This window comes from Trachypithecus francoisi, unplaced genomic scaffold (assembly GCF_009764315.1).
Source record: "Trachypithecus francoisi isolate TF-2019V2 unplaced genomic scaffold, Tfra_2.0 Lachesis_group4, whole genome shotgun sequence".
Classification (NCBI taxonomy): Eukaryota; Metazoa; Chordata; class Mammalia; order Primates; family Cercopithecidae; genus Trachypithecus; species Trachypithecus francoisi.
In genome coordinates, this window is record NW_022681469.1 from 25,620,292 (window position 1) to 25,642,970 (window position 22,679).

Below are 22,679 nucleotides of genomic sequence, written 5' to 3' on the forward strand. Positions count from 1 at the left end.
TGCAGGCAGATTCAGGGTTCAGTACTATCTGCAGTTTCAGGTACCTACTGTGGGTCTTGGAACATATCCCCTGCTGACAAAGGAGGGCTGCAGTACAATATCCTTTGTAATACAGAACATTTTTATTTGTCTTCTCTATTGATTTTTAAATATAAAAATCTTTAAATATACATATCTAGATCAATAAAAACAAAATTAAACATTTTCTCTAATTATTAAAGTCCAAAACAAAACTTCACCCTCATCTTAAGCAAGAATTCAGCATTCCTTTCTCCTAACTATCTAAATTTCCTAGTCACTATTAACTGAGTAAAAAGTGATATAAATTCTGTTTACTATTAGAGAGTACTCCTTGACTACATAGACCTTTTTTTGTTTGTTTTTTGTTCTGTCACCCAGGCTGGAATACAGTGGCGTAATCTCAGCTCAATGCAACCTCCACTTCCTGGGTTCAAGTGATTCTCCTGCCTCAGCCTCCTGAGTAGCTGGGACGACAGGCACGTACCACCATGCCTGGCTAACTTATATTTTTAGTAGAGATGGGGTTTTACCATGTTGACCAGGTTGGTCTCAAACTCCTGACCTCAAGTGATCCTCCCGCCTCGGACTCCCAAAGTTTATTACAGGCATGAGCCATCACGCCTGGCCGACCTTTTTTCCAACAATGGTTTTTAGCTGATATTCTCAATCTTGCAAAAATATATTTTTCAGTTACTTACAAATATACATGTACATATTTAACGGTATGTGGCCCTCAAAGTTGTTTCAAATTACCTACAACTTTATTGTTCTCTGGTTGTAATTTTGATGTATGTCTTACAGTTTACCTCTGAGAATTTTGCTCAGAAAAAGAATACTCATGACTTTTTTATTATAAATTCATATCTGAGAATGTCTCTCTATCACGTACACATATCAATGTCCCCTTGGCTGGGTAGAGAAGTCTTTGATCCCAACTCTTCTCCATTCAGCTTTATAGACTTTGTTCTATTGTCTTCTGGCGTTAGTATTCAGCAAATCCTGGTGAGCCTGATTTTTGCTCCTTTCTGTGTAACTGAACTGGTTTTAAGTGTATAAAAAGAAGACCAAATAACAGTGGTCTGAGTAAAACAAAACTTCCTCTCATGTTAAAGAAGTACCCCATCCAGGCCTAGAAAAGAGGTTCAAGGTGATCATGGAGTTTCGGATGTGGCTTCTATCCTCAAGGTCACCTTGTGTCTAGGATGGCTTGATGGCACCAATCTATGTTCCAGATAGAAAGTAAAGAAAGGCAAATGAGGGGTAAAAGAGTGAGCATACCAGTTTAATTGGTATCTTTGAAAAATTAATGACCTCCCCATTCAACAGCTTACAAACTGAAGTCCCACTAATCGCCCTCTAGCTATATGGGAGGATGGAAAATGCAGCCTTTTAGCTGGGCCAATAGCCACCAGGAATGAAATAAAGATTGTCATTAAAAATGAAGGGAAGAATGGATATTGGGTGGGCAAATAATTATCTCTATCACTTCAGATCACATAATATTTCTTCCCGGTGCTTATAGAATTTGTTTTTGAAAATCATAAAAATTTCCAGATTATATCAAAGAGTAACTTTTTTTATTAAGTTTTTTATTAACTTTACCTTAAATTCTTTCAACTTGCAGACTTGTTTTCCTGTTTAAGTGGGTTTCTTTATTTATACTCTAATTATTGCTTCTGATCCCCTGAGTTCACTCCCGCTGCCATAATAAAGTAACACAGACTGGATAGCTTAGACAACAGAAATTCACTTTCTCACAGTTCTGCAGGCCAGAAGTCTGTGATCAAGGTGTGGGCGTGGTTGGTTTCTTCTGAGACCTCTCTCCTTTGCTTGTAGGTGACCATCTTCTCCCTGTGTCTTCACATGGTCTTTCCTCTAAGTGTGTCAAATTTCCTTTTTATAAGGACATCAGTCCTACTGGATTAGGGCCCACACTAATGACCTCATTTCAACTTAGTCACTTCCTAAAACACCCTATTTCCAAATACAGTCATATTCTGAGGTATTGGGGATTAGGATTTCAATATATGAATTTTAGGGAGAATATAATTCAGCCCCAAACACTATCATTTTAGTGTGATCCTCTGGAAACCCTAAAATCACTGGATTGGCCACTGTTCATCTTCCATATTTATGATCTTCCTTTTGGCATCTTGTCTTTTTCCTCTTCATCATGAGAAAAGTTTTCCCTCCATATCAGTGATTCAGATCTCTCTAAAGTTTTAAAGACTTAAATTTCCCTACTTCATTTTGGTTTCCTTACATGTTTTTCATGTTTTAGTTAGCTCTGTTAGCATCTCTCCTCACTCTGTTCTTGTAACTCCTGGTTACTGTTTTCATATAAGCTATGCGCCTGCTGCATACAACCACAAAATCTCAATAATTTTCAACAATAAGCATATATTTTGGTGGTTGGTTGATGCAGGCTAGGCAGGTCTGCTGATCTTCAGTCAGTTCCATGTGTGTCTCGCCCTTCTCCTGGGACCAACAGCAAGAGAACAGCAGAAGCACGAGAGGCCACACTCAACAGCATAAGCACGTTTGAAGCCCCTGCTTGTGTCATGTACCCTAATGATGGCAAAAGCCAAAGCCCCAAAACCAAAGGGTAGGAAATACTCCTCTCCCACTAAAGTAGAGGGGAAAGGAGTGATTATTCTGAATAGTCTACTACATCGTGTTTCTTATATTTTTTGAGAAACTTTGAGCTTAAGTCTCTTAAATGTTTCTTGCTTGCTTTACATAAATTTTTTTAAATAAATGTTCTTCCTCTGAGACCTCAAAATAATGCTCATTTTCCCTTATAATACAGAATATTTTCACAGGACTCATAGTGATTTTATTACTTAACCTTGTATGGGAAGAAATCTCTTCAGATCTGCTATTTATCACCAGGCATTGTAGAAAGAATCCCTTAGCACTTCCCCTACCCACCACTTCACTCTCTGCTGAGGTACTGACAGATACCGTACTCAGAGCTAGCCTTGAAGTTATGTGTCAGATACATATCAAATCTGTGTGCCTGGCAGAAGTATTTCTAGTGCCCATCTGCTGAAAAGAGGTAGAAACTTCTCTTTCTCTGTCAGGGTCTCTGATTAAACTGAAGCATCACATGCAAATTTGGCATTTTTTGTTCAAACAGGGTAAGAAGGACTTCATTCCCAGTGTGCACTGATTCCAGTACTCTTCTTGTCTATATCTGAATGAAAAAGCGTCAACATGTATATTTCAGTAGATAGTGCTAAAATGCCCTCTGAAAAGATCTATTCTAAAGAAATGTTGGAAGGACATGTACTATGCACAGCTATCTAACATGTTAAAAACTCCAATGTTCTATCATCTTAAGATCCAGTCTTATTCCCTACCAGGCCTCTACTAACCTAATGAATTTCTTGACACTACCCAGGCCATTAAATATAGGGCTATGCTACAACCAACCAAGGAATAAAAGTGTTCTCTCTGAACCTTTCCTTAACTATTCCAGAAAAAGGACAACCTAAAGCTGAACATAACCCTAAGTAACAAAGAATCTTATTCAATCAATACATCTATATTTCTTTGTGTCATTTTTTTTAAGAGACAGGGTCTCTGTCTCTGTCACCCAGGCTAGAGTACAGTGGAGAAATCATAGCTCACTGCAGCTCAAACTCCTGGGCTCAAGCCATCCTCTCATCTCAGCCTCTGGAGTAGCTAGGATTACAGGTGCACACCACTATATCCAGCTAATTTTGGCCTATTTTTTGTAGAGACAGGGTCTTGCTCTGTTGTCCAGGCTGGTCTTGAACTCCTAGGCACAAGCGATCCTTCCACCTTGGCCTTTCAAAGTGCTGGGATTACAAGCGTAAGCCACTGAACCCAACCAATATATCCACATTTCTTAATTAGGCTGACTTCACAGTCCAATTTAAGAATTTTTCAACTTCCTTCTGAGACGTACCAATGTCTCTGATCCAGAATATGAGACCCACAGTAAATTACTCTTATATATCCTCACAGAAAAGGACCATAATAAATGTAGAATGAATGAATTAACAAACTTCAAATGTCAGCCTCTCAGAACATGGAGTATTTGCTATTATAAAACCATCCTGAAGTTTCAGAGACAGTACATTAAAGGAAAAATAAACTACAACAACATTCTGGAAAACAAAAAATATTCCTTCTAATCCTACACCGCCGCCACAAGACACTTATAGCAAAGAGCCTCTTTAACCTCATTTTCCCCTTTTCCTTGTTACGCTGCACAACTCGGCTAGTCGATTTGATGTACAGGTGCCGGTGTAGTTCATCTATGAGAACCAAATGGAGGTTCATCTTCTTGCTGTGAAGCTCTAGTCGAAGGTCACTCAGTCCTTCCACCTGGAGCAGGGGGCCCTCCAAAGACTCAACTGCTGACACCTGAAAAGATAAAAAAAAAAAAAGAAAGAAAGAAATTAAGTACAACTTAATAACCTGGCAATATTATAAATAAGAAAGATATCTTAAAAAGATACTAACAAAAGGGAGCTTACGAGAACTTTATCAGCATATCCAAGACTTTGCAGAGTATATTGTGGCTAGGGGAGAGTTTTTCTCACCTTAGATAATGATAAAACAGTCTTGACAAAGATAAACATGAAAGCATACACAGCACCACAGCAAACTATTTATGCCCACACACGCCCATCAATGGACACATGTAAAGAGACCTCCCTATTTAAATGATATTATCATTCACATTCTCACAGGAATCCCATGTACTAATGGTTTAATCAACTTTTACTCAAAGTTAGCTTTTTTAAACTAAGGCTTTAAAAAAAGCACACTATATAAATGTTTTAAAAAGAACTTGTTCTCACAGCAATCATGACTCTTTATGCTTACCAAGAGTCGGGCTCTCTCTCACTCTTTTACAAATACACATCATACAGAGGTAAATACATTTTTTTATATGAATGCTACAAGTGGACAATAATAGTCATCACCTCTCCTTGTCCTGATTCAGTTTAATAGAAGAAATGGGAAATGAACGGTGACTGGAAGACATAACATAAAGAGGAAGATACTCCTGGTGAGAAGTGGTTTGGGAGATTTTCAAGGCAAAAGGACTGTATAAATCAAACTGGTATAGGAATGCCTACAATAAATGGAGAACACGAAGGCTTCAGGGAACCTGGAGCAACCAACTCACTTTGAAACAGAAAGTGACATCTGCAAAGGGAAAAAAAAAAAAAGACAGCATGCATGATATGATCCCATTTATTCATGTACACAAAATTATGTTTGTTTTTATGTATAAAGATCTTGTATCTTTTCAAAGAAAAAAACTTAAAGAGCATACTCTAGGTGCTATTCTTTGAGAGAAAATAGAAATGAGAAAACAGAATGAGCTTAGAGGGAGAGAACACAAGTGAGCTCCCTCAGGGATGAAATGCTATGTGTGTTATTCCCTGCGTAGGTTATACTAAATATTCATAATAGGTACAGATAAAGGAAATAACTAATGATACTTCAGGGTAAAACCCTTAAATGTAATTCTGGATACAAACACCCTCCTAAAGAATGAACCATTTACACTAAAACAATAGGTAATTAAAGCCATGAAACACATTGGTGATCAAAAATGTTGATCACACGTCTACAGCATTCTAAGGAGTCATTTAGGAGTTTGTGGACAGTGAAGAAAGAAATCTTTGTAGCTGCCCAATATAAACCAGCCTGAAATGGTAAAGAAAATGTGATGGCTTACCCACAACCACATCACTTGTTTTGTGATGTGCTATAATCAAATGTCAGTAGCAAATAAGTTTCCTTAAGTTAACCAAGAAAGAATCAAGGAATGTAAGAGTGACAAGCCCTGGGCCAGCTCTGCCCTCTGAAGCCTACCAGTTCATTTTCACGCTGACTTGCAACTGCCCCTGCTATGAGAGCCCCTGGGCCCAGAGCAAGCTGCCAGCAATTCCAAACGGAAAGGCAGCCTCACAAAATGACCAGTGTCCCCAAGGAGGAAAAAACAACAACAAATTCATTTACACTTATGCCCTAAAATGGATTTTAACTCGGGTCTCTAGCAGAGAAAAGAGGATGCATTAACCTCCAGTGACACTGAGATCCAAAAAATGAAAAATAATTTGGTAAATCACTGGCCCATCATGTAGCCTTATCCCTTAAGGTAATTAAATCCAGCTGAGATATTTAAGCTTAAAAATCACCCACTGCACATCCACACTTGATTTGTTTGTAGGAATTTACATGAAGATTTTTAACCCAAACAGTACATGGTCCAAATACAGAATTTTATGACAAGTGTCAACTTTCAAAGCCACCTAATTAAATTAAAAGTAAAAACTCAGGTACAACACTTAGCACAGTGCCTGACACCTCCTCAATGCTTACTGAAATTATTTTTAAGAGTACCTATTTATTCCATGAGTAAAGAAACCTCAGAGGGTATTCCCAACATGTTTTAGTGAAGCAATTTCAGTAAGTGTTCCTTCCTTCTTTGAGCCATTGTAACCATTTAAATGACAAACTTTGAATATATTTCTTGACCCAAAATACAAGTAAAATTAACATATATATTATCAAAGGTAGTCTCAGAACTTCAAAAATTTGAAAACCTTACCACAAAAGAGAAAAGAGAATAGTGTCTTATTTCTATAAGAAATCACTGTTTTATTTTCTGGCCTTCACTTATTAATAGTCTATTTATAAAGCTATAATTATGGAAGCTGGACAAGGCCACTATCTTCCCTTACTCTAACCATACTAAGTGGTACTCAAACCAATTTAAAGAAAATAGTTGTCAATGCAACATTTGCTCTCTAGAATATATATTTAGAAACCTAACATTTACCTTTTTCTGTTTTTATGAGATGGAGTCACCCTGTCGCCGATGCTGGAGTGCAGTGGCGCAATCTCGGCTCACTGCAACCTCCGCCTCCGGGGTTCAAGCAATTCTCCTGCCTCAGCCTCCCGAGTAGCTGGGATTACAGAAGCCTGACACCATGCCCAACTAATTTTTTGTATCTTTAGTAGAGACAGAGTTTCACCATGTTGAACAGACTGGTCTCAAACTCCTGACCTCATGATCCACCCACCTCAGCCTCCCAAAGTGCTGGGATTACAGGCGTGAGCCACTGCGCCCAGCCCTAACATTTATCTTATCTGGTTTTAAGGAGTTTGAAACATAAAGTTCACCCACAAAGGAACAGTTGGCGAGGTAGCAGTCAACCTAACAGACTACCACCTCTGACCTGACCGTCAATTCTGTTGTACTGGGGAGGTGCAGTTTCCAGGTATTTACTAAGACTTGAGATTTACTAGAAATAATAATCATCTGTATTTAGGAATGTGCATAATTAATAACAAAAAGATTGTTTTAATATATGGGAAGTGGTCATTGTATAAATTACTGCACTTTTCCAAATGTAATGACCGCAGAGTACCTTTTAAATAACACACTGATGAAAGATTAACAGAAATTTAAGAGATGCAGTTGGATTAATGTAGACAGCAACAAAATAATTTCACAGGGTAGCTACTATAAGAAATTATTTTAAAAGGGGGGATGGTTCCAAGATGGCCAAATAGGAACAGCTCCAGGCTACAACTCCCAGCATGAGTGACACAGAAGATGGGCGATTTCTGCATTTCCAACTGAGGTACCGGGTACATCTCACTAGGGCGTGTCGGACAATGGATGCAGGACAGTGGGTGCAGCCTACAGAGCGAGAGCCAAAGCAGGGCAAGGCATCACCTCACCTAGGAAGTGCAAGGGATAAGGGAATTCCGTTCCCTAGCCAAGGGAAACCATGACACACAGCACCTGGAAAATCGGGTCACCTCCACCCTAATACTGCATTTTTCCAAGGGTCTTAGCAAATGGCACACCAGGAGATTATATCCGGGTCCTGGCTCGGAGGGTCTCACGCCCACGGGGCCTCCCTCATTGCTAGCACAGCAGTCTGAGATCTAACTACAAGGGGGCAGCTAGGCTGGGGGAGGGGCGCCCACCACTGCAGAGGCTTGAGTAGGTAAACAAAGCAGCCAGGAAGCTCAAACTGGGTGGAGCCCACCTCAGCTCAACGAGGCCTGCCTGCCTCTGTAGACTCCACCTCTGGGGACAGGGCATAGCCAAACAAAAGGCAGCAGAAACTTCTGCAGATTTAAGTGTCCCTGTCTGACAGCTTTTAAGACAGTAGTGGTTCTCCCAGTACGGAGTTTGAGATATGAGAACCGACAGACTGCCTCCTCAAATGGGTCCCTGACCCCCAAGTAGCCAAACCAGGAGGCACTCCCCAGTGGGGCAGACTGACACCTCACATGGCCGGGTACCCCTCTGAGACGAAGCTTCCAGAGGAACGATCAGGCAGCAACATTTGCTGTTCAGCAACATTCACTCTTCTGCAGCCTCTGCTGCTGATACCCAGGCAAACAGGGTCTGGAGTGGACCTCCAGCAAACTCCAACAGACCTGCAGCTGAAGGTCCTGACTGTTAGAAGGAAAACTAACAAACAGAAAGGACATTCACACCAAAACCCCATCCATACGTCACCATCACCAAAGACCAAAGGTAGATAAAACCACAAAGATGGGGAAAAAACAGAGCAGAAAAGCTGAAAATTCTAAAATCCAGAGCACCTCTCCCCCTCCAAAGGAATGCAGCTCCTCGCCAGCAAGGGAACAAAGCTGGATGGAGCATGACTTTGATGAGTTGAGAGAAGAAGGCTTCAGACCATCAAACTTCTCCAAGCTAAAGGAAGAAGTTCGAACCCATCGCAAAGAAGCTAAAAACCTTGAAAAAAGATTAGACAAATGGCTAACTAGAATAACCAGTGTAGAGAACTCCTTAAATGACCTGATAGAGCTGAAAACCATGGCACAAGAACTATGTGACAAATGCACAAGCTTCCGTAACCGATTCGATCAACTGGAAGAAAAGGTATCAGTGATTGAAGATCTAATGAATGAAATGAAGCAAGAAGAGAAGCTTAGAGAAAAAAGAGTAAAAAGAAACAAACAAAGCCTCCAAGAAATATGGGACTATGTGAAAAGACCAAATCTACATCTGATTGGTGTACCTGAAAGTGAAGGGGAGAATGGAACCAAGTTGGAAAACACACTGCAGGATATTATCCAGGAGAACTTCCCCAACCTAGCAAGGCAGGCTAAAATTCAAATTCAGTAAATACAGAGAGCACCACAAAGATATTCCTCGAGAAGAACAACTCCAAGACACATAATTGTCAGATTCACTAAAGCTGACATGAAGGAAAAAATGTTAAGGGCAGCCAGAGAGAAAGGTTGGGTAACCCACAAAGGGAAGCCCATCAGACTAACAGCACATCTCTGGGAAGAAGCTCTACAAGCCAGAAGAGACTGGGGGCCAATATTCAACATTCTTAAAGAAAAGAATTTTAAACCCAGGATTTCATATCCAGCCAAACTATGTTTCATAAGTGAAGCAGAAATAAAATCCTTTACAGACAAGCAAATGCTGAGAGATTTTGTCACCACCAGGACTGCCCTACAAAAGCTCCTGAAGGAAGCACTAAACATGGAAAGGAACAACCAGTACCAGCCACTGCAAAAATATGCCAAAATGTAAAGACCATCGATGCTAGGAAGAAATTGCATCAACTAATGAGCAAAATAACCAGCTAACATCATAATGACTGGATCAAATTCACACATAACAATGTTAACCATAAATGTAAATGGGTTAAATGCTCCAATTAAAAGACACACACTGGCAAACTGGATAAAGAATCAAGACCCATCATTGTGCTGTATTCAGGAGACTCATCTCACATGCAGAGACACACGTAGGCTCAAAACAAAGGGATGGAGGAAGATCTACCAAGCAAATGGAGAACAAAAAAAAAAGGCAGGGGTTGCAATCCTAGTCTCCGACAAGACAAACTTTAAACCAACAAAGATCAAAAGAGACAAAGAAGGCCATTACATAATGGTAAAGGGATCAATTCAACAAGAAGACCTAACTATCCTAAATATATAGGCACCCAATACAGGAGCACCCAGATTTATAAAGCAAGTCCCTAGAGACCTACATAGAGACTTAGACTCCCACACAATAATAATGGGAGACTTTAACACCCCACTGTCAACAGTAGACAGATCAAGGAGACAGAAAGTTAACAAGGATATCCAGGAATTGAACTCAGCTCTGCACGAAGGGACCTAATAGACATCTAAAGAACTCTCCATGCCAAATCAACAGAATACACATTCTTCTCAGCACCACATTGCACTTATTCCAAAATTGACCACATAGTTGGAAGTAAAGCACTCCTCAGCAAAGGTAAAAGACAGAAATTATAACAAACTGTCTCTCAGACCACAGCACAATCAAACTAGAACTCAGGATTAAGAAACTCACTCAAAACCGCTCAACTACATGGAGACTTAATAACCTGCTCCCGAATGACTGCTGGGTACATAACGAAATGAAGGCAGAAATAAAGATGTTCCTTGAAACCAATGAAAACAAAGATACAACATACCAGAATCTCTAGGACACGACACATTTAAAGTAGTGTGTAGAGGGAAATTTATAGCACTAAATGCCCACAAGAGAAAGCTGGAAAGATCTAAAATTGACACGGTAACATCACAATTAAAAGAACTAGAGAAGCAAGAGAAACACATTCAAAAGCTAGCAGAAGGCAAGAAATAACAGATCAGAGCAGAAATGAAGGAGATAGAGACACAAAAAACCCTTCAAAAAATCAATGAATCCAGGAGCTGGTTTTTTGAAAGGATCAACAAAATTGATACACCACTAGCAAGACTAATAAAGAAAAAAAGAGAGAAGAATCAAATAGACACAATAAAAAATGAAAAAGGGGACTCCACAAACTACCATCAGAGAATACTATAAACACCTCTACGCAAATAAACTAGAAAACCTAGAAGAAACGGATAAATTGCTGGACACTTAACACTCTCCCAAGACTAAACCAGGAAGAAGTTGAATCCCTGAATAGACCAATAATAGGCTCTGAAATTGAGGCAATAATTAGTAGCTTACCAACCAAAAAAAGTTCAGAACCAGACAGATTCACAGCTGAATTCTACCAGAGGTACAAACAGGAGCTGGTACCATTCCTTCTGAAACTATTCCAATCAATAGAAAAAGAGGGAATCCTCTCTAACTCATTTTATGAGGCCAGCATCATCCTGATACCAAAGCCTGACAGAGACAGAACAAAAAAAGAGAATTTTAGACCAATATCCCTGATGAACATTGATGCAAAAATCCTCAATAAAACACTAGCAAACCGAATCCAGCAGCATATCAAAAAGCTTATCCACCACGATCAAGTGGGCTTCATCCCTGGGATGCAAGGCTGGTTAAACATACGCAAATCAATAAACGTAATCCAGCATATAAACAGAACCAAAGACAAAAACCACATGATTATCTCAATAGATGTAGAAAAGGCCTTTGACAAAATTCAATGGCCCTTCATGCTAAAAACTCTCAATAAATTAGGTATTGATGGGATGTATCTCAAAATAATAAGAGCTATTTATGAAAAATCCACAGCCAATATCCTACTGAATGGGCAAAAACTGGAAGCATTCCCTTTGAAACCTGGCACAAGACAGGGATGCCCTCTCTCACCACTCCTATTCAACACAGTGTTGGAAGTTCTGGCCAGGGCACTCAGGCAGGAGAAAGAAATAAAGGGTATTCAGTTAGGAAAAGAGGAAGTCAAATTGTCCCTGTGTACAGATGAGAGGTCTGTATATCTAGAAAACCCTATCGTCTCAGCCCAAAATCGCCTTAAGCTGATAAGCAACTTCAGCAAAGTCTCAGGATACAAAATCAATGTGCAAAAATCACAAGCATTCTTATACACGAGTAACAGACAAACAGAGAGCCAAGTCATGAGTGAACTTCCATTCACAATTGCTTCAAAGAGAATAAAATACCTAGGAATCCACCTTACAAGGGATGTGAAGGACCTCTTCAAGGAGAACTACAAACCACTGCTCAATGAAATAAAAGAGGACACAAACAAATGGAAGAACATTCCATGCCCATGGATAGGAAGAACCAGTATCGTGAAAATAGCCATACTGCCCAAGGTAATTTATAGATTCAATGCCATCCCTATCAAGCTACCAATGACTTTCTTCACAGAACTGGAAAAAACTACTTTAAAGTTCATATGGAACCAAAACAGAGCTCAGATTGCCAAGTCAATCCTAAGCCAAAACAATAAAGCTGGAGGCATCACGCTACCTGACTTCAAACTATACTACAAGGCTACAGTAACCAAAACAGCACAGTACTGGTAACAAAACAGAGTTATAGACCAATGGAACAGAACAGAGCCCTCAGAAATAATACCACACACCTACAACCATCTGATCTTTGAAAAACCTGACAAAAACAAGAAATGGGAAAAGGATTCCCTATTTAATAAATGGTGCTGGGAAAACTGGCTAGCCATATGTAGAAAGTTGAAACTGGATCCCTTCCTTACACCTTATATGAAAATGAATTCAAGATGGATTAGAGACTTAAATGTTAGACCTAAAACCATAAAAACCCTAGAAGAAAACCTAGGCAATACCATTCAGGACATAGGCATGGGCAAGGACTTCATGTCTAAAACATCAAAAGCAATGGCAACAAAAGCCAAAATTGACAAATGGGATCTAATTAAACTAAAGAGCTTCTGCACAGCAAAAGAAACTACCATCAGAGTGAACAGGCAACCTACAGAATGGGAGAAAATTTTTGCAATCTACTCATCTGACAAAGGGCTAATATCCATAACCTACAAATAACTCAAACAAATGTACAAGAAAAAAACAACCCCACCCAAAAGTGGGCAAAGGATATGAACAGACACTTCTCAAAAGAAGACATTTATGCAGCCAACAGACACATGAAAAAATGCTCATGACTCATCATCAGAGAAATGCAAATCAAAACCATCTCACACCAGTTAGAATGGTGATCATTAAACAGTCAGGAAACAACAGGTGCTGGAGAGGATGTGGAGAAACAGGAACACTTCTACACCGTTGGTGGGACTGTAAACTAGTTCAACCATCGTAGAAGACAGTGTGGCGATTCCTCAAGGATCTAGAACTAGAAATACCATTTGACCCAGCCATCCCATTACTGGGGATATACCCAAAGGATTATATAAATTATGCTGCTATAAAGACACATGCGCACGTATGTTTATTGCGGCACTATTCACAACAGCAAAGACTTGGAACCAACCCAAATGTCCATCGATGACAGACTGGATTAAGAAAATGTGGCACATATACACCATGGAATACTATGCAGCCACAAAAAAGGATGAGTTCATATCCTTTGTAGGGACATGGATGAAGCTGGAAGCTATCATTCTCAGCAAACTATCGCAAGAACAGAAAACCAAACACCGCGTGTTCTCACTCACAGGTGGGAATTGAACAATGAGATCACTTGGACACAAGAAGGGTAACCATCACACACCAGAGCCTGTTGTGGGGTGGGGGCAGAGGGGAGGGAGAGCATTAGGAGATATACCTAATGTAAATGATGAGTTAATGGGTGCAGCAAACCAACATGGCACATGTATACATATGTAACAAACCTGCACGTTGTGCACATGTACCCTAGAACTTAAAGTATAATAAAAAATAAAAAAATAAAAGAATTATGAGAAAAATAGTAAAAAAAAAAAAAAAGAAATTATAAAAAAACAGGCTTATAAGTGTGACACACAACACTGAATAATGTCACAAATATTATTAAAATTACAAGATAAAACATAGCAGATGAAAGACCAAACAGACAACATCCACAGTATAGTGAATTGGTAAATGCTGTCTATTCCTCCATTCACAAATCGAACACCATGCATTCATGTGCCAAATGATCTCTAATATGACGTCCTAGAATTATCAGGTATATCTCACAGTGTCTTAAAGTTAGATTACTATACAATAATGATTCACCTAAATGTATTTAAATTCTTCATATAGATAGATAGATATAGGTAGTTTTACATGCATTTTGGAGGAAAAAAGATATCACTACCAGTGAATTTTTTCACAGAACACCTATTACCATCTAATAGAATATTAATGTTCTAGTCAACACAGTTGGAAACTGCTCAGATAGATAATAGAAATCTGTTTTAGAGCTGAAAATAAATATTTCCTTTAGGATTATGAAGATAAGCAAACATTTTCCAAATGTTTTATCACATGATATTGAACAGGAAAGTATGTTTTGCTATTAGAAACCTATCCATGTAAGAAAACAAAAATTCTAAAAATGTTTCTATAACTAAAAGAATAGGTCAAATACACAGTTAAAATGTATATAATCAAGAATTCAAAAACATTTCCCTGAGTTGAGATATAAGTCTACAACAAAAGAAAATATTTGCAATTAGGAACCACCATACCCTTAAATTTTCTTTCCCAACGTCTATTTCTCAACTTCATTTTAGTGTAAAACATAGGAAATAATTATTTCATAGTTAAATGCTTGTCTTTAGCCAATCTTAATCATGCTTATCAGGTAAAAAGATCTAGTTTGTGTTCTGACATGAACCACTGTAAATATCTTGGAGGAACACTAAACTTGGCCATTCTCAGCAGCTACTTTGTTGAAGAAATGTTGTAAAAGAAACTACTGATCTTTTAATTTTTCTAGTTGAGGTGAGTAAGACACACAAAGGTAAATGACATGAGTAACTGTTTCTGAATAGAAGTAAGGTTCAAGCCAAAAAAAGAAGAAAAATTTGTGTATAAACAAAAAACACAACTGATAACTAAATCATCTGGTAGCTAATCAATACGCTTATTTTGGCAACACTGTTTCCTAAGGAAAGCAAATGTATTGCCATTGTTGAATCCAAAACAAATATTTCCTTGAGGACTCTGAAAATTATATGGTTCCAAAATGTTTTATCACTTTTCACTAGGTCAGTAAATCTCCCTTAAGGAAGCATTTTTCTAGGAAGACAACATAACCATTCTGAAAATGTTGCCATGGTATCTTGGAGTTGCAGTAAAAAACATATGAAATTAGGCTACTCCAGAAAATTGATACCTTCTCCCTTCTTACATATATATAAGACACAGTTAAACAAACTTTTTGAGCAGTCTCAACTATTTAATAAATAAGAACACCACAAAATCTCTGGCTATGAACAAAAGAAACATGCCCTGAAGCCCTAGATTTACTTAGTGCCCAGGTCACCCACCTGCTGCTGCCTGCCCCTGCACTGCTGGAAAGCAACCTCCAGTGGTTTTAGGCCCTGCTCCCCTAGAGGGCCTCCACCCTCAAGTGTCCACCTTCAGGATCAGGGAGTCCTGGGTGGGCACAAGAAGCCTCCAGGTCTCCCAGTGAATGCGGAATGATTCCGACTCAGGTCTAAGCAAGCAGCGAAGATATTTATCACACAGGAGTCAAGAATCCCAGATCATTCACTCACCAACTATTTCTACTTTGCTACATGTTATTCTTCCCAAGGCAGAAACTTTTATCTTTATCAGACAGAAACTAGTAAAACAAACAATGCAGGTTAGGAAAAAAAAAAATATATATATATATATGGTATCTATGGTTATTTCCTATGGTCCAACCTAACAGCTGTAGCAGCAAGTCTGAAAGCTTTGATACATCTGGGACATCACAGCATTTTTTGCAAAACATTGTAGCCTTTATAGAACTCTATGTATTTAACTGCAGCAGATAAACTAGGAACAATTTTACTAGTAGAATATACCACAATATATATGTATGTGACATAAATGTGCAAGCAAGTGAACCCAAAAATCCCAACTGTTAATATAAACCTAATAACATCATCCACATAACTTTTGTTTACAGCATGACACCAGTAGACTGGTCTTCATGTAAAAATGGTGGTCAGGGGGAATAAGAGTATGGGACATGCAAGGGAAAATAAAGGGGATTCATTCAAGGCTCAGGGCTATTGTGAAAGTTTCAGGGACTCTTGCGGGATCTATGGGAAAAACAATCTCTGATTTCAGCTTCATTGGAGAAGACTAAGATGAAGTTTCTGGCTCCCTATGGCCAAGCATTGCCACTGCCTGAAAGCCTCAGGGTTATTGACAATCTGGTACTGAAGGCAGACTTTCAAAAATAGCTGCATCAGGAGCAAGGCCAAGTGCCTGGAGCAAGAATACTTTTTTCCCCTAACTCCTCAGCCTATATGCTAATCAACAGTGATCAAGTAAGACAATCAAAAATGCCCATTCTTAAATCAGCCTGACAAAATAATATCGATCAGACCCATTCAGATACCCTATCTCCCTTAGGAAACCCAATACCTATAAAGCAGACTTGGTGTACTCTCACCATTAAAAGGATGCTGTCTACCTCCCTTCTCCCTTCATTACTGCCAGGTTATTGCATGTTTTTTATTTAATAAACCTTCATCAGCTCAAATGAAGGGTTGTTATTAGTTGAGCTAACAGCAAATGATAATGCTCCAGAGAGATATCAGTGCTTGTTGGTGCATTAACAAAGAGAGGAGAAGGACTGAGGTCAAGTATGTGTCAATGTAAATGAGGCGATATTAGGTACTAAGGGCTTAATGCAATAGACTGCCAGGGAGATAATGGAATTTACAGGATAAGGCAAATTAGATGAAGTTATTGATAAGTGAATGAAGGGAGGGGGGCCTGCAAGATAAAGTGCTGTCAAAGAAAAGGCCCTTTACTTGTGAATTTCTTCTTTAAAGTACCTTCAGATCTAGCTTAGAAAATAAAACTCAAAAACAGGATCAAATGTGACTTCTTCCTTCATGAAAGATCTCATCTCATTACTACTATGAAATGCAGACTTGTTCTAAAAGCATACCACCTTACTTACTAAGTTATTCTTAAGCATTCTTCGGGGTTCCCTGTTTTGCTGTTGGTTTTTTTGTTTTTCCCCCTTAAACATCAGGGCATTCTGCCACAAATAATTCCCATATTTTATTAAAGAAAAAGTAATATTTTTTTTTCTCTCCTAAAGTAGGGACAGACAAGTCTTCTAAGATACTCTATCAGCCTGAGCCTCACAGAACAGCAGTATCTGAGAGATGAAAAGTAAGAACTTTCTATTGAAAAAGACCTTTTAAGGTTGTCGAGACTGAGGTCCCACCCTAATTTCACAGATTAAAAAGAAGTGAGGCCTAGAATGGTACTTTTTTCTTAAGCTTTGCATTTCTCCCAAATTACAAAAATAATGCCTACTCAACCAAGACAACTTGAAAAGCACAGAAAATTACAAAAGAAAAAGATCATCATATTGTCACTCATCTGATGCAATAATATATAATATTTTAACCTAATTCCTTCCAATCATTTTTCCATGCAAAGTGTTTGCAAAAATACTTGTTTCTAAACATGCTTTTTCCATTTGGCAATACACTGGGAGCATGTGCCTATCCCTAAACATTATATTTAGTATTTTCTTTTTTTTTTTTTTTTTTTTTTTTGAGACGGAGTCTCACTCTGTCCCCCAGGCTGGAGTGCTGTGGCGCAATCTCCTCTCACTGCAAGCTCCGCCTCCCGGATTCACGCCATTCTCCTGCCTCAGCCTTCTGAGTAGCTGGGACTACAGGCGCCCGCCACCACGCCCAGCTAATTTTTTGTATTTTTAGTAAAGACAGAGTTTCACAGTGTTAGCCAGAATGGTCTCGATCTCCTGACCTCATAATCCGCCCGCCTCGGCCTCCCAAAGTGCTGGGATTACAGGCGCGAGCCACTGCGCCCGGCCCTATTTAGTATTTTCATACTAGTCCATGAGTATGAATATACAATGACTTAAACCACTTCCCTATATTTAAGTCATTGCTAATCTTTTTACTTTCATAGATCTTACTGTGATAAGTATCCTTGTATACATATTTGTGACACAGAACAGTTACAATTCTTAATTCTTTCCTTAAAATACAATTCTAGAAGTAGATCCCAAGTCCTAAGCTATGCCTAGTTCTAGGGATTCTGATGCATAATTCCACATTAAGAGCCTTATTTCTTCTAAAAGGCCTTGTAACAGATCTGTTCACAATTACTTTCCTGATGAAATTAAACTATACTTAACATGGTAAGAGAAAGATAACTGTAAACTGCTCATAGGAAAACCTAGAAAAAAAAACCTCTTTTGTTCCTAACCTCATGGTCCCTTCAATTCCCAGTTCCCATCAGTGCTCTGTAAGACAGCATTAAAACCTAGGTTTCTACTACAAAATGCAGTAGAAGAGACCACTAGAAAAGCCATTGTTTTTTAACAAGCGTCCTAAAGTCACTCACCCCGTCATGTTATTTGTTACTCTGGGATAAGAAAAAGTTACAGAACAACTCTCTTTTTAAGAGTTGGCAAAGGAGGTCTCAGAATCACTTCAGGCTCGCACTTCAATCAAGACAATTTCGCCCACACTCTGCAAGAGCCCCAAATCCATTAGAAATGCTCAGCACTTACACAGCTCTTTACTAACATGAACTATTAAAATCCCACAAAGGAATGATAGAGGAATATGGCTTTTTTCATTTCAAGAGCTAGGCAACCACAAGTAATTAGTATTGGGATGAATCTCAGAGAAAACAGACTTCTTTAACAAGCTCCTCCTATCTTGTCAAGCAAAGCAAAAGCTACTGATTAGCATTCTCAGACCATCATCAAGTTGAGACGGAAGTCCCCCATCAACAACATGGTTGTCATCGGCTGCAATTTACACAAATATCTAGTTCCCATCTGGCCACAGACTGACCAATCAAAAATCTGTTCAAGAAAGGTCATATGTGAGGTTGAAACCACAAATATCATGGAGGATGGCAGCAAATGACTTAGGCATTATTCTTGACTTAGAACATTCTTCCTGTAGACTCAAGTGTGCAAACACAGTCACACTTGGTTTATCTGATTAAAACAGGTATGCATTAATGATGGTAGCACCAGAATAGAAATGCTGCTCAGTGTAAACACGCCCAGACTCCTGCATTTTCTTTTTACCTGGCACTGGGAAGTGACGACGATGATACCTACATCGTTTAAGTTTTTATACTGCTTTGTATTCTACAAAGCACTCTTCCTGTACTATATTTCACTTTTATTCTTATAACCATTCTATAATGTAGACAGGTAAGTATCTGTTTATCTGTTCTACAGATAAGGATACTAAAACAGAGAGATAATGTAATTTATTTATCTAAGCTCAAGTAACTGGTAAGCCGTTGAATCAGGACTAGAACTAAGAATTCTTGCTTTTAAATCCACTTTGCTTCCACTATGACACACTATACACAGCCACCACTTGTCAATTAATAAACATATTCTCTAATTTCAATCCATTAAATCCCTGCAGTAGGTCATATCAGGACCCATAGCAAAAATACACAAATCAGAGCATCAAAGATGACAGCTCTGAAGAGTGCAAGTCAGTCCAAACCTGGAGAAACATCTCATTTAAAAACTAAGTGAGTTAACTACTAAATCATCTCATTTAACTATTAAATCTATTTGACCAAATAATCAGACTATAAAATCAGAATAAAAGCCAAATACTCAGCTCTATCCCAAAACTACAATAAAGTATGGCAACAAAGCAACTTCAAACAATAAACTTCTACATAAAAGTGAATATCACCATGTGATATGTGTCTTACATAAATACTTGGTTTTCAACTACTTACCGCTGTCGCTAAATGAAGACAAGAAAAATAAGTTTTGCTGAATTCCACAGAACAAGCTACACTCTACACCAACAGTTCCAATTTTGTCTGCATATTGGCATCACCTGGAGAGTGTCAATAACTGAAGTCAGTGGCCCACCCCTAGAGATTTTTATTTAACTGGTCTGGGATGTGACCTGAGTTTAGAATTCTTGCAAGATTCTCTAATATGCAGTGTGGGAATCATTGCCCCACAGCAAGCAAGCCAAATGGAAACTGCTGAACCTCGTAGGCTTTAGTGCAATAAAACAGAATTTCCATTGGCTTTAAAATAAAAGAGGCAAATGAATAGCAGATTAAAAAAAAGGAAAACTAACACAATAACCAGGTGCCTATCAAACAAACTGGTTTCCAAAAACCCCAGCCTTCAAAAACAAATATAAATAAAAAAGGCCTTGAGCAGCATGAAAAATAGCTACTAAAAAGCCCTGCACTTTTACTCTATAAGAGAAAAATAAAGCTGTCACAAACCTACTCACTTAATTGTAGATATAAAAAAAACAAAGTTACTCATTTTATTTTCAGCTTTTCCTAAATATTTTTGAAGGGAAGAATGAAGGGGGGTCCCAAATGCGGCTAAAAGCAGCTACAGCTGACCACCCCTATTTAAATAGCAAACCACACTACCCCTACCCCAACTCCCAGTCTCCCTGTCTTACTGTATTTTTCTCCATAGTACTTAATATAATATGAGAGACACTATTTGTCTCTACCTACTAGCTAGTAATATCCTCCACGGTTAAGGCCACCTTCACACAAACACATACCAACAACAGAAGTTATCAACAATGGCATTATCACATGTTAAAGACCCAATCATTTGTCTCTTTATCAAAATATGTGCCAGATTCTTTCCTGATAAATTATTAGCATAGAATATTGGCCTCAGTCTTTCAAGCTGCTCTTCTACACTAGGAACAGATGGGCTTTAGTAATGGCTATTTCATTATTGATCACTGATATATTTTTATCATGTTGTGGAAAATCCATATGGAATATTGGATAAATAAACCACTTTCAGGTTTAGTCCAATAAGCTCACTAGAATATTCCAGCTCCTGTTATCTACAGAGCTTTCACGTCGATACTTTTCCCAGAGTAATAAGGAAAAACAATTCTGTGAGATCTCAGAAACTTTCAAGCCAGATAAAAGGGATGTATGTATGTTTTGGTCCCCTTTTTTCTTGCTTGCACATTAATCATTTCACAGTGGATGCATGATCACCCATTCCTTGTGCATAAAGAAGAGAAAATAAGATCAGTCTATTTGCTAATGACACAGTTTTATTGACACAAATAGAAGCAACCTCACTGGTCCACTGGTCCTGCTATCTAAGCACTCACAGAAACAACAGCTTAACACCAACTCTTCTAACACTAAAATGTTCTGATGACAAACACCTTCCAGTAGTGACCTGGCTTATATCTAGTGATGATACCCTTTGGAGTAACATATTTACTTACCTAAAAGTAGATTTTACAAGCTCATCTTGGATACTTTACCAACAAATTACATCACTCATGATTATACAATCAATGGGTACCCTATGAACATATTTTTAATGTAAGCCGAGTAGGTAACTGATGACACAGAATCTGAAATTTGTCCATGCCAAATCCTAGAAATATAACACAGAATTGTGGGTCTTGGTGGCCCATCTGTGCCTATGTTAGAGTAGACTAGAATTGCTTTCTGAGAAAAACCCTATCCACCCACAACAGTTCCTTTAACTTTAAAAAAGGTGGGCTGGTCTTTCATTTAGGTATATCCATGTTGGGCCAAGAAGAAAAGGAAGGTAAACTGCTTAACCAACCCTACTTCAACTTTTACTGGCTCAAAAGAAGTCCACCTCCGAGACAGTTTTTGAGATTATAACATGGAAGCAATCATCATATCATTTCCTACAATGTCAGTAAAATTTATCAATTTATTGTAAATAACATTTCAAAAACTTTATACTGCATATACTTTATGTACACAGTTTAATATCTCACTTAATCCATTCAACAACCTTTGGAGATATATTTATTATTCTTAACTCCAGCTTTCAGCAAAGATAAATTACTAACCACAAGTCATCCAGCTACTAAGAGCCAAAGCTGGGATTCCAGCATCAGACAACCTAATCCAAATTAAGACCCATGCTGACATTCACAACCCACCATGTTATCCAAATCCAAAGGATCTTGTTAACTAAAAATACTACAAATATACTTATTTTATTACATAAAGTCTTAGAAAACTATTCGATTAAATAGCTGCCCTACTCTCTCTATCCTACATATGGCCACATTTTCAGTGTAAGTGAAATAATTCCATTACACCATTCTCTCAGCAAAGCACTCTGGGATCCTCTGGGAAGAAGGCAGCTATATAAATATAAGTTGTTATTATAATTATCATAATAATCCTTATCTGACTATACAGCTATGGATTCTTTTTAAAAGGCTTATAAATAAAGACAGACAAAATGATTAAGAGACATTCAAAATCTCTACAATCTCAGGAAGGCTTAGAAATGAAAAAATTATTTTAGTCACAAGCCTTGTGACTGTCAGCTAAAGTGCTTCAAAACTATTTGCACTGGCTTGGTTTCCACTGATTGAATGCAATTATGAATTGACTTCTATGGGATGATAAATCAGAACTTGTGTAAGTGGTTTTCAAAGCTCATCTGTGCAATTTTAGTTTGATGCAGACTTCTACACAAATTTTCCCTTTAAAAAAAAAGTTTATGAAAATATTAACTACCATGAAATACCTTCCTGGTTAGCTCATGCCACTGGGAAGAAGCTGCTATTCTTATATTAATAATTCTTCCCAGAATTAATCACTCTTTGTACATTAGAACCAGCAGCTGGAGTGTTCTGAGTGATAATGAAACCTGTAACAAGGCATCTTCAGCCGTCTTTTCAAGACAATAAGGGAATTAAAATTTCAATTTA

The 22,679-nt window shown here is 38.3% G+C and overlaps 1 protein-coding gene across 4 annotated transcripts in view; it reads right to left on the reverse strand.

The window, feature by feature from the left end:
* The window catches only part of EXOC4 (exocyst complex component 4), an 823,024-nt gene that overhangs the window by 757,656 nt on the left and 42,689 nt on the right, over positions 1–22,679 (reverse strand). For all 4 annotated transcript variants that reach the window (XM_033193639.1, XM_033193641.1, XM_033193640.1 and 1 more), the window contains exon 4: positions 4,232–4,416. In XM_033193639.1, the coding sequence (XP_033049530.1) occupies positions 4,232–4,416 (185 nt within the window). The remainder of the gene's footprint in view (positions 1–4,231; positions 4,417–22,679) is intronic.